A 14,099-nucleotide genomic window follows, 5' to 3' on the forward strand; every position below is an offset into this window, starting at 1 on the left:
TGGGGGCGCCTGGGTGGCTCAGTGGGTTAAAGCCTCTGCCTTCGGCTCAGGTCATGATCCCAGGGTCCTGGGATCGAGCCCCACATCGGGCTCTCTTGCTCCGCAGGGAGCCCGCTTCCTCCTCTCTGCCTGCCTCTCTGCCTAGTGTGATTTCTCTCTGTCAAATAAATAAAAAAGAAAAAAGAAAAAAAAAAGAAAAAGGTATCTGTTGGATAATAAAAAATTGACAATTAGCTTCACAGCTAAAGGAGCTGCATAACTCTAGAATAAATTAAATCAAAGCTTTCCTACCTATTTCTTTAAAAAAATGCTATTTAAATTCTCTACTTGTCCAACACAGGAAACACATCCCAGGAAGTGACTTTTAGAAATACACAAACAAAAAAGCTTTTGATTCCAAACAGGTTTCCCTTTACCCCACCTTCAGTGAATGAATGAATAGATAGACAGATAGATAGATAGATGGATGATAGATAGATACTGTTTTGAAAGATATTTAGATACTAGCTATCCAGGTTTGCGTCTCAACAACTTGCTTGTTCATGGTGATCGTTGTTATAACTTGAAGACACCTCCTCTTTCTAATGGTAATACTTTTTTCTAAGTGAGAGGAAAAACTTAATTCTACACTGAATTTGAAATTTTATTGAACTCATAGTTTGATCCATTTTTATTTATTTATTTATTTATTTATTTATTTTTCCATTTTATTTATTTTTTCAGCGTAACAGTATTCATTCTTTTTGCACAACACCCAGTGCTCCATGCAAAACGTGCCCTCCCCATTACCCACCACCTGTTCCCCCAACCTCCCACCCCTGACCCTTCAAAACCCTCAGGTTGCCCCAACCTCCCACCCCTGACCCTTCAAAACCCTCAGGTTGTTTTTCAGAGTCCATAGTCTCTTATGGTTCGCTTCCCCTCCCCAATGTCCATAGCCCGCTCCCCCTCTCCCAATCCCACCTCCCCCCAGCAACCCCCAGTTTGTTTTGTGAGATTAAGAGTCATTTATGGTTTGTCTCCCTCCCAATCCCATCTTGTTTCATTTATTCTTCTCCTATCCCCCTACCCCCCCATGTTGCTTCTCCATGTCCTCATATCAGGGAGATCATATGATAGTTGTCTTTCTCCGATTGACTTATTTCACTCGAATGTTTATAGCAGCAATGTCTACAATAGCCAAACTATGGAAAGAACCTAGATGTCCATCAACAGATGAATGGATAAAGAAGATGTGGTATATATACACAATGGAATACTATGCAGCCATCAAAAGAAATGAAATCTTGCCATTTGCGACGATGTGGATGGAACTAGAGCGTATCATGCTTAGTGATCCATTTTTTTAAATTATAGAATCATGGATTCTTTCCTGCCTGCCTGTTTATTTTTCAATTCTGGATATAATCATTTTAGACAAAAATTCCTTGCATATTTGCATAGGGCTTTATGTTTGTTACCGATGTCCCACTTAGGCCCCAGCCTGGGCCAGGTAGGTCGCTGAGGAGAATGTTTTTGGGGCCCCAACCAGGAGATAGGACAGAACCAAGGGTCTTCACCCAAGAGCATCCAGGTTGTGATTAAAGCCCCACATAGTAACCTTGCTTAATTTCTCTGAACCTTATTATCTTTATCTCTAGACTGGGAGTAATAATGTATTCTGCAGCAAAATCATACAGTATGGGAAAATCAAGTCAGAAAGTAATTTGCCAATGTTATCTTTATATCCATTAAATGTTTAGTTATATAAACTATTTTAGAAAAGCAGCTTGTCATTTGATTCTCAAAAGTACTTTATAAGATGGAAAAACAATTATTGCCTAATTACTTTAGATGGGAAATTGAGACTAAGAGAGCTTTCGGTACATCTAAAACTTGCCCAGGCAAGTACGCCTCACAACAAAGAAGCAGGAATATTTGCAACCTAGAATTCTGAAGGTAATATCCAGAACGCCTCTCAGAAAAGCCAAAATGTCTGGTTCTGCCTATCACGGCATCTTACACTTCTCTAGATATAGAAGAATGTCATAGGTTCAATCCTGTTGGTACAGGTTTCAGAAGACAAAATGTAGATTCAGAAGACTTGGGTAAAGATATTTTAAGAGAGGAATTTAGTTTTCTTTTATCCCTGCTGTATAAAACTAAGCTTATCTGCAAACAGACTACAGTAAAGCATATTCAGTGCAATCTAAGGAAGAACTCTTCTAATAAGTTAAAGGGTTGAGTAAGTGCCTTCACTTGGTGACTTTCTCATTCCAAAGGCATTCTTGTTCACAAGATAACTTTGTTAGTTAGACATACATCTACATAGTGCTCGATAGGCCATCTGAATAAATGTTAATTAATATCTCTTTTGATATTGGGATTTTATGTATATATTTAGACTTTTTTATACTTAATCTAGAATTTCTAGGTGTGTTTTTGTGAGAGAGATTACACAGGTGTATTCTAGAATAAAATGCAAAATTAAAAAGTTGAAGCTAAAATACAATAGTTCAAGGAAATTTGGCAGGATTTTCTGAGTGACCTACTCATTAATAATATATACAACATGTTAAACCCTCACTACAGATGTCAGAGAGGATGATATCAACAACCCCTCTTCCCTGGTTGGAAGGGATGTTCTGATCAATAGGTCAGGCTGGTCAAGCAAGACTCCATTGGGGAAATACTTGATGTATGATAGTCCCTAAATTTCCTCATAATTTCACTCCAAACTGTTAGTAGCTTTTTGTTTTATTCAAAACTGAATTAGTGATACTGGCAGATCCTCAGCATACTATATATAAATGAAAATTTGGCAAAATTTGAAGGAGAGATCTTTCTCCTTCCTAGTGAGTCATTTTTACTACTCCTATCTACTTTCTAGTGAGATGTTTTAATACATTCCTACTAAAAATAGATAGATTCTGCACACATAAACTTACTTGATTTAAGTTCCATTCAAATGAATGGAACAGAATATAGGGCATTTAAAGATTTCCGTTTTATGTCAGATATTGCGTGTGATAAGATGGTATCTCAGTCAGGGTACAACAAGAGGCACAGAACCTGTGGTGATGTGTACTAAGACATTTATTACAAGAAATTGGCTTAATTGATTGTGATGGCTGGCTAGGTGATTCCAAAATCTATACAGCAGGCTTAGGAAGGGCAGGCGGAAACTCTCGAGCTGAAGTTGCTGTCTGCAGGTGAAATTTCTTCTTCAGGTAAGACCTTTCACCAGGTTGAATCTGACCCCTCCCCTGCACTAGGATAATATTCCTTACTTAAAATCAACTGAATGACTTATTTCACTAAGCATGATACGCTCTAGTTCCATCCACGTCGTCGCAAATGGCATGATTTCATTTCTTTTGATGGCTGCATAGTATTCCATTGTGTATATGATCTCCCTGATATGAGGACATGGAGAAGCAACATGGGGGGGTAGGGGGATAGGAGAAGAGTAAATGAAACAAGATGGGATTGGGAGGGAGACAAACCATAAATGACTCTTAATCTCACAAAACAAACTGGGGGTTGCTGGGGGGAGGTGGGATTGGGAGAGGGGGAGCGGGCTATGGACATTGGGGAGGGGAGGCAAACCATAAGAGACTATGGACTCTGAAAAACAACCTGAGGGTTTTGAAGGGTCAGGGGTGGGAGGTTGGGGCAACCTGAGGGTTTTGAAGGGTCAGGGGTGGGAGGTTGGGGGACCAGGTGGTGGGTAATGGGGAGGGCACGTTTTGCATGGAGCACTGGGTGTTGTGCAAAAAGAATGAATACTGTTACACTGAAAAAATAAATAAAAAAAAAATCAATTGAATATGGACTTTAGACACATCTCTAAAATACCTTCACAGCAACACCTAGATTAGTGTTTGATTGAAAAGTGGGGACTTGAGTCCAGCCAAGTTGACACATAAAACTGACCAACACAGATGGTGTTTCTAATCATTATTGGAGATGGTATTAGCACAATTGACCATCCATTTCAAAGAAAAATAAAGTTAAATTTCTACTTAATACAAAAGAATATTCTTGATGGTCTAAAACTATGTCAGAAAAGAACACTATGAAAGTTATGAATTACAATGATTAGGTAAGCATTTCCTCTCAGAATTCTCTCCCTATTATTTTTAATATCTGGAAGAACTCTATAATCCCTCTGCCTCTGTAATCAACTATGGGGCCTAGGAAAGGGTGCAAAATGTTAACAAATCCAGATCAACGTCATGTAAACTAAGGGACAAATCAAAGTGAGCACAAGCCTACCTGATGATTTTGGTTATTGTATTTTAACCTCATATTTTCATGTGTGTTAAGCAATGCTTTAGTGGATCTTTCAACAGCTGCTTTTTGTGTGTGCCTTCCATGTGTCAGGGAGTGTAGTGGGATCTATGGATATACAAATAAAACACTAGCATTAACAAAAACAACAGCAATATTAACCATTCTCAGTCTTATTTCTTCCTGGAGCTTAGTCTGTCTTACAAAATTAGAAGTCTCTTGAGAAGATAGCATTTTGTGTTATAGATACTTTTGTATGGGTGTATTTATCAAATTGTCTTCTCTAATAGTACAGTTTATTGGAGGTAACTTCCCTGGATATTAACAAGTCCATTCTAACCATCATTTGAAGCATTATCTCCAATTAATAATAAGTTAAAATTCCTCTTAGGACCAAGCTTTACTCATAGGCTTCAGCAAAAAAATTGCAAATATGTAACATTGTACATGATAAGCATCATTTCTCCAATATTTCATTTTCTTTATGAATTTTTCTCATTACTAAATATTTATGTCACTTTAGATTAACAGAGAAAATAAAGAGTGATTATATTTTTAACTTTATTAGAGCTGTTCAACTCCTTAAGGTTTAAGGATTTGTCACGTTAAGCCAAGCCCTAAGTGTCTCAAAAATGTCACATAGTTTTTTAACAAGTGTCATTTGTTTTACAATACTATGTCATGGTAATGAGCTGCTAGCTCATTAGCTAAAAGGAATGTTATTTAGGTAAAAATTTACACATATCACACTAGTGATACATGGGCCATTTCTCATCAACCTGTGTTCTCTGTGCAGTCTAAACTAAGGCCTGATGTCATCACTGTGTATAATAGTTTATGTCCAAATTGTCATGGAGACAGACTTTTTTCATACTTCTAGTATGAAAGCTGATTCAAAACAAGTATGTTTTGCTATGGTTTTGAAACACAAAACACCTAATATTTTCTATTTAGGTGCAGTGGCTTTGGAATCTTTTTTCTTGGCCCAAAGAAAACATAATCACTGACCTTGAATAAATGATGGAGACATAAGTTTTTAGAATGACTGCTCTTGATTTATAGACAGGGCTCTTAATTCACGGCAGACTGTGAGAAAAAAATGATCCTTGCTATTTTTTATTATTTCTTCATCGTTCATATTTTATATTCTGCATCTGCCCAGAAGCTATTTTCAGGGATACAATTTTATAAACTAGAAAAAAAATGAGAATATATGAAAAATAATTTGATTTCTTGCCATAATACTTCTGCCCTTTTGGCCAAAATAATTACCACAACAATCACAAACCATGTAAAGTGTGTCTCCTGTTGTTATAATTTTACTAAAACTTTTGAAATCCTGCTAGAAATACTTGTTAGTCAGTAACTTTTTTCCTCTTTATGGAAAATTCTCTCATAGGTCTGGAGAAAGGAAGTCAGTACAGCTTCCAAGTGTCAGCCATGACAGTTAATGGCACTGGACCACCTTCCAACTGGTACACAGCAGAGACTCCTGAGAATGATCTGGATGGTAAGATCTATCTCCAATCATTATGGTTCTGATTTCTATGTTCTTTGTTACTTCAGCTTCAAATATGCCCTTAGTAGAAGTTGATGAATGCCAACACTGGGGATATCTGTTCCTCCTATATCTTTCCATGAAAAACAAAACAATACAAAATACAAAATCCTCAATAGATTTTTCAAGAATGCCACATAAAATTATACATTAATTATAGTCTTCATAAATTATTTTTTCAAGATAATTTAAAATAATCCTTTTATATTTTATTGAATAACCAACATTAAGATTTTCTTCATAGGAACTGCTACAATTTCTGATAATAATCATGAAATATAATTATTTTAAATAGCTTCTCTTGTTCCTTATGATGCTTCTGCAAAACAACAATATATATTTTTTGCTTGCTTATGATATGGTCATTAATATTTGACTTCTTTTTTTACATAGGAATAATGTCTTATTTACTTAATTGATTGTTGTTTTAAGATATTTGTGGATGAGATATTGAGATTTGTATAAAAGTCACATATCAATAATTTAAATAAAATAATAAAATTAGCAGTTGAGAAATAGCTTTTGAAATGAAAATATCATGACTGATAAGAAAATAAAATTCAAGAGAAATGAGTACTAGAAGTGACAAGAAAAAAGTCTAGGTAATAAAGCAGAAATAAATAAGAGGTACTTAAAAAAGAAGTTCGTTATGATCAGTAAACTTCAAGTTAAGTGATTAAAACTGGGACTAAGGGGGGCTGCCTGGTTGGCTCAGTTAGTTAAGAATCTGCCTTTGGCTTAGGACCCTGGGATAGAGTCCTGTGTCAGGCTCTCCCTGCTGCTTCCCCTGCTTGTGCTATTTCTCTCTGACAAACAAATAAATAAAATTTTTTAAGAATTAAAATTAAAAAAGAAAAACTGAGACCAAGGAAAAGTGACTAAAAGAATAAACACACATGTATCTGGTGCCAGATGACTGTCAAATCACTGACAACGAACTCCTCTTATTCCTTCACTGGTAGACCTGAAGGCATCCAAGTTACTGCAAGGTGAAAATGCTATGTCCTTTCCATTTCCTCTCCCTTTTGCTCTCTCTCTTTCCCTTATTTTTATTCTTGTCCCAGTTCTTGCAGTGTCCCTTCTGGCTTTTCCTATTTGAGCTCCTCCTTCTCATTTTTCTCCTTCTTGATCTTTTGTTTCTCTAAGTAATTCACCATCACTCATGATTTTCATAGATTCCAATTTATAAAGTAAGTAATGTGTCAGGAAAACAAGCAAAAAATGCCATTTCCACAATAACGGTTATTCCTACTGGCACATTAAAGAATATTCATAGGAAACTTACTAAGTTTTGGGCGCTGTGCTTAGCTCTCAGAATATGATAGTGGACAAAAGGCATGATCTCCTTGTGGAGCTTAGAACATAGCAAAGAGAAACAGACATTCCAGGTGAAGCCTTAGGAAATTGCCATTTCCTGGATGAATATTGGTAGCATCTGATCTGTCAATATAGAATGAATAGATAGATTGATAGGCAAATAGACATATAGGTTTACTTTTAAACAAAGACTGGAAGGGTGAGCAGGAGTTTGCTATGCAAAAGCATACATTACAGACTAAGAGAGGAAATGTGTAGGGCAAGGTGAATGCAGATCTGAAATTAAGACAGATCATGACAGTATTCAAGATCTGAAAAAAAATAGACCATCAGGACTGAAACACAGAGATGATATGTGTTGAGGTTTGTAAAATAGCAGATTCTAAATCTTGCAAGAACAAATTAAGGATTTGGGACTTTATCCTCAGAATGTCATTAAAGCAATAATGTGGTTTATCCTAAGCAAGTCATTAAAGGATTTTTTTAAAACAGTGACGTAATTATATTTGCATTTTGAAGAGATTACCCTGGTTGAAGCATAAACAATTGTGTTAGATTAGACAACCATGGGTCATCTTAGAACAAGCTTAGAGGTAATGTCGGATTTTATGGAAAAGTAACTTGGGACTTAGCAGATGTTATTTAACTTATCTTAGGTATTATAAATTGGAAAGTTGTAGAGCTACACAAAGTCACACTCAGTAAAGCTTACATCCTTCACTAATAGATTAGGGAACATTCATGTATTTGTTTATTCAACATATATTTCTTTTTGAAGGTCTATATATATCAGGCATTATTTTAGATACCAAGGGTAAAGCAATAAATAAGATCCCTATTCTCAAGGAGAATAAATGTTATTGAGATAGAGATGGGTAGTGATGAATGCTATGAAGAAAAAGCATCATAGAGGGAATAGAAAGATTAGGGAGTACTTTTTTACCTAGGGTGTTGAGAAGATCTCTCTGATTGGGTAAAATATCAGCACAGACCTTAAGGCAGTGAGGGAGGCAGCTGCATGAATAGGTCAGGCAAGAGCCCTCCAAGCAGAATAACAAGAATAGACATCCTGAAGTTATAGCCCAGTTGGTAGTGAAAGTTATTAGAGACCATGGTGGCTTGGGTCTAAAGTCATGAGAATATGCTCTGTCTTATTCAAGAATAAAGACAAGATAAGCTACATAAATACCTTATTTTTCTATTTATTTAAGAAATAACTCTTAAAGTTTATAAACTGGTATTTATCCTTTCGTTTACCTTTATGAGGTATATATTATTAGACTTAATTTTAAAGGAAAGTAACGTAAGCTAAGGAAATTCAACTAATTTAATCAAGTAACTAAGCTAGTAATTGTGGATCTGAAACTCAGGACCACGTTTTTCGTGTCCAGTGTCTAATACAGATTATCTGAGCAAAGCCTCGACCAATCCTCTAGAATTGACCCAGTGACAATAAAAGACAGTGATTCAAGGCAAAAGATTCTAAGAAATGAGGTCATACCATTTACCCAAACCTAAGGGACTATATCCCTTACTGGAAGGAGTGAAAATAAATGGAACAGAGGTGCCGAAGGTCCTATAAAATATCCAGGATGAATGGGGCTCTCCACTTGACTTATGAGCTCTTTCTCCTCACTCCAAATGACTCACAGTCTAGTGGAATCAAAATGTAAAATCACAGCCCGTGGGATGGCACAAACATTCTACTTAACTGAATGTTTTTCATATCTATGCAATCTTAATATAATCCAATCCATACATCTATTTTAATCAAGAATCTCTATGCTATGTTCATGAATAAATCTTAATAAATGTTGCTTAATTGGATTTGCTTGAAAGTTTCATACTCTTGGCTTAATAATGTCCCTCTTCTACAAGCAACCTTCTTAGTTACTTTTTTCTTTCTTGAGTATTGATGCAGTTTTTATGAAATATAATTAAGAACCCATCATGTGCCCAGTTATGGGGAGTACAAACATGAAAGAGAGAAGAATAGTTCTCTTGAGAGATAAACAGATAATGGCTGTACTGATTGAAAAGACTTCATGAAAAGAAATAGTACTTGAACTAAAAACTTCAGGAAAAAGAGGTTGACTAAGGTTACAAGGAAGGATGTGTAGGACAGCATAGTAAATATTCTTCAGAAAGAATGCCTTTAGGAAAATTATTTCTGCCACAATTAATTTAAAATGTGCCCTCACTCATCCAAGTGTTACTCATTTGCCAGTCAATTATCTTAACACATTGCAACACATTTCAAATAATGCCTCTTTTCTTACTCTTTCACTTCTTTATTTGGATTGTAATTGTTGATGCAGCTCTTGTCCTTGTCCATAATGTACGCATTAGCAATCTAAAAAGGCAAATAAAAAATTAATAGAAGAAAACTAGTAGAGTCGATGCTTCTTGTACATAATACTGTTATGGACTATGACTTGAAATTGTTCACTCTTTTTTTAAAGATTTACTTATTTGAGAGAAAGAGTGTGAGGGGAGAGAGAACACAAACATGAGGAGCAGAGGGAGAGGGAGAGAGATAGTCTCAAAGAGACTAGGTCCTGAGCACAGAGCCCGCCTCAGGGCTTGATCTGAGGAGCCTGAGATCATGACCTGAACAAGAGTCAGTTGCTTAAATGACTGCTCCACCCCTGTGCCCTGAAATTGTTCACTCTTAAAACATAATGGAGGGTATCGGGTGGCTCAGTTGATTAAGCAACTGCCTTTGCCTCAGGTTATGATCCTGGAGTCACGGTATCGAGTCCCAACATTGGGCTCCCTGCTCGCCAGGGAGTCTGCTTCTCCCACTGATCTCTCTCCTCTCATGCTCTCTCTCTTTCTGAAAAATAAATGAGAAAAATATTTTTATAAAACCATGAAGGAAACAGCCATTTTAGGGCATATAATTATATGAATGTGGGAAAGAGATATTTTACTAACTTTGAAAAACAAAGTGTCTTATTGGCTGTAAGAAATTAGTAAGTCCACATATATTTGACCCATATTTATTGACCCATAACCTCTTTTCATGGAGGTACTCCTTTAGATCGATTTCAATTTTCCTTCCTTCCTCTTGTTTTTCTTACTTTGAATGCATAATTCAAATATTAAAAAGTGTTACCCTTGATAAGCATCGATGTTTGGACAAATGGACAATCTCAGGATTGGTTGTGAGTAGCTTCAAAGGATACACAGCCTGATAGCTTGTTCTATTTCCATATATAAACACACATATCAATACATACATATATAAGTACATACAGATATATATATATATATATATGATCAGTATATATATGTATATATTTTTTAATTTAGGGGAGGTTTCTTTATTCATCTCATTTTAATTTACTCATGTAAGTGTTTAAATCCTAAGATATAAGTGACTTCTCCTAAAGCTTTCATGGCTAATGTAGGAAAGTTTTGAGTCCTAAAGTCAGAAATTTCCATATAGAATTGCTCTGATTTGCCTGAAATTATAGCTAAGAGGGAAGCAGCCATTTTGAAAACCAGCTGGAATGGGAGGCATTCTTTGCAGTAGCCAAAGAAACCTACCTCTCCTGGGAGGGAACTGCAGTGTTTGTCCTCCCTAGGTGCGTTGTGTTGCATAACTTTTCCCTTTTGCTTTTGAGTCTCCTGGTGAAATCCAAGGGATTGATCTACTCATTACAATGGTAATGAGCCCTGCAAGTCACTAAGGAGAAGCAGTAGGACATACAGATAGTTAAAAGCAATCCCCTCTCCTTCTGTGCATTCTCTGCTTGGCTTAAGCAGTGTGGAGATCAACTGTGACTTGGAGAAATACTCCAATTCCTTATGGATTGCCCTTTTAATTAGGATGTTTTGTTAAAGTAATTACAGAGCCAAACCTCACTGTTTGTTCGAGGCTTCCTGAAAGCATGTTTGCTTGTTGTTACCAATAGCTGGAAAGTTTTAAAATATTTAATTTGTGCCTCAAAATTTCGACTTAAGAAAACAAGATCATTAGAATTCCCCAAAGTTCTTATGTAAATGTCTTGCATAAGGATATAAGAGAATTTGTGATGAGGATCAGCAAGGTACCCTCCAGGAAGTTGAGCTTTGGGATCAGTTTGTGCTGCTTTTTTCCCCCCTAATTTTGAAGTGCATAGGTAGAAATTGCCATATGCTATAATTAGAGATGTAATTTAAAATTAAACTTCTATCCTAAAATGGAGGAGGTTGGCCAGCAAAATTAGCAATGCAGAGAGAGTCCTGAAAATGCAACTAAGTGGTAATAGCAAAACCTGTGACCCTAGGACCAGGCTCTAGTTTCCTGCCCTCAGGAAAGAGATAATTAGCCCCATTAGCCTGATTGAGTAAGGGTAAAATGGGATTACTGCAAATTCACTTCACTTGATAAGTCAACCATGAAAAAATTCCTGTGTTTTAGAACCTGCATGATATGATATTGACAAGAACATGACTCTGAAAAGGAACACGTGAAAGTTTATTTTCAGAATAATAATAAAATCTAAAATGATGATGATGTAAGATGTTGGGGTTCAGAGCCAACAGCCAAGAAAGAATTCTTGAGACATCTTCCATGCAAAAATGTGTTTTATTACAACACGGGGACAGGACCTGTGGGCAGAAAGAGCTGACTTGGGTCATGAGGAGTGCCTCATTATATACTTTCAAGTTGAGAGAGGGTTAGGGATAGCGAAAGTCTCTAATGAATTTGGAAGCAAGGTTTCCAAGACCTTGAGGGGAGCAGCTATTGTTAGAAAAGGGTCATTTATTACTGTTTAGTAAAAACTCAGTCATGAGACCCTTCAGATATATATCAGTGAGTCATATGCTAGGGGGTGATTGCCCACATACATCTTGGGGGTAGAGATAAAGGAAGTTCCCAAAGGAATTTGTATATGTTAACATAGACTTATAGGATCCTGTGGGTCAGGCTGAGATGACTTTTGCCGTTAACAAATTATTAACATCGAGGCATCTGAGTTCCTAGGGGAATGTCACTCTGCCTGTTTTAAGCACTTGTCAGTGGGCTGTAGGTAGTAAGGAAATATGATTTTTCTTTTTGCCTTTGTTTCCCATATCAATAAGACCACCCTGAAAGAAAGAACACTACCTATTAAAATTGCCCCCCTCATTCAAAAACTAGAGTAGGAATAGTGGAAAATCCCTGGGCAGAAGAATGAGAAATGAGAAAAACAAGTTTTGGCTAATTTGAATAAATTGAAGAAGAGAAATAGAAAGACAGAAGGAGAGGAAAATGGAAGGAAAGATGGAAGGAAGCCTGGTGGAACATTTATGTGTGAGTTACAATAGGCTGAAGCATAGCTTCCCTCCCCAAAATGCCCTTCCTAATCCCTGGAATCTGTACATCTGTTATTTTACATGGCAAAGGAGATTTTGCAGATGTTATTAAATTAAGAGTGCTTGTATTGAAGTAAAAGTTAGCATTAAATAATATGAACCAGTCAGTTTGTGTATTATTTTAGTTTCATATTGGCCAAAGGTTTTGAGGTTAAAAGGTATGAAAAGCTTGGAATAGAAAAGTAGATCAAGGGAAGGGAAAAAAATAATATTATACAGAAATGAGAGACTCAAAAATCTGGAATTTCACAGAGTCTGAACGTTTACTGAAAGCTTCATTTTATCAGCAATCAGACATATATTCTATGATGATGGTCTTACTTAATAGATACCTAAAGAAATAAGCCAAGGACCAGAACTGTTGATGATTTGATGGGAGACCAACACCATGGCAAATTGCATATCTACCTAAAAATTGCTTTCAAAAAATATTTTAAAATATGTATTTTCTAAATTATTGGAAAATAAAATAAGTAACATGTTATATAGCAAAGTATAGAAAATGAAGTTATTAGAAAGAAAAAACAGAAAACACTTTTAGATAAGAGAAAGTCTAAAATTGAAAAAACTGAATTAACTTTCCTTTGTAAAAGAGACTTTTAGTTCAGCTAAAAACAAAATAAAACTATGTAGTTTCAAAACAAAGGAAAAAATATCAGAGAAATAGAAATTGGTCAAAAGAATTAACAAATTGATAGAATTTTAGTGTAATGATAATACATACAAATACATACGCGTACATACTCACACAGACATGCATGCACACATACATGTATGCATGAGTGTGTACACATGTATACAAATGCACATATACAATTCATAAACATGCAAAACATACACATGTGCACACATACATAGACACAGACATGCATACATATATGTGCACGCGTACATATAACACATTGTGTACACATGTAGACACATGCATATACATATATCAACATGCACACATGTATATGCAGTACACACACACATATACAGATATAAACATGCATGCATGAAATGGATAAATAATTTTATTGAAAACTACAAATAAAGATACAAGTTATGAAACTTTAAGTCTCAAACATGTAACAAAGTATGCAAACAATATGTTTTCCAAAAAAATTCAAAAGATCAAACCAGATCTGAGAAAGAATCCTTTTAAATGCTTGGAGCAGCATAAAAATGCACACAGAAAAAAATAAAAGAGAACTTAAAAGATAAAGTATGGACTGAGAAATTTGGCAAGCTTCAATAACAATTTGAAAAGAAAATAAGCAATGGAGGAGAAATAATTTTTAAAGAGATAAGTGAGAGTTTTCCAGAATTGATGAAATACATGGACTATCAGATTCAGAAATAATGCTTTACCTTTGATACATTGTATAATACCAAAGATAAAGACAAAAGAAGAGCTTAACATGCCACAGGGAGAGATTACTTATTTAGGGACTACAATTAGATTGATGAAGACTCCCCAATAGCAACAATTAAAGCAGAAAACAATGAAATATCTTCAAAGTGCTGATTAAAAAAATTACTATCATTAAAGAATTGTATATCCAACTAAATAATTATTCAAGGAAAGGAGACACATAACCCTTTAAAAAAAGGAAAATAGACT

General features: G+C 35.6%; 1 protein-coding gene across 1 annotated transcript in view; it reads left to right on the forward strand.

Moving 5' to 3' along the window:
• DCC (DCC netrin 1 receptor) overlaps nt 1-14,099 on the forward strand; it is a 1,182,017-nt gene that overhangs the window by 980,055 nt on the left and 187,863 nt on the right. Inside the window, exon 14 of the mRNA XM_046024141.1 lies at nt 5,672-5,782. Within this exon, the coding sequence (XP_045880097.1) occupies nt 5,672-5,782 (111 nt within the window). The remainder of the gene's footprint in view (nt 1-5,671; nt 5,783-14,099) is intronic.

The sequence above is a fragment of the Meles meles genome, chromosome 12 (assembly GCF_922984935.1).
Source record: "Meles meles chromosome 12, mMelMel3.1 paternal haplotype, whole genome shotgun sequence".
Lineage (NCBI taxonomy): Eukaryota > Metazoa > Chordata > Mammalia > Carnivora > Mustelidae > Meles > Meles meles.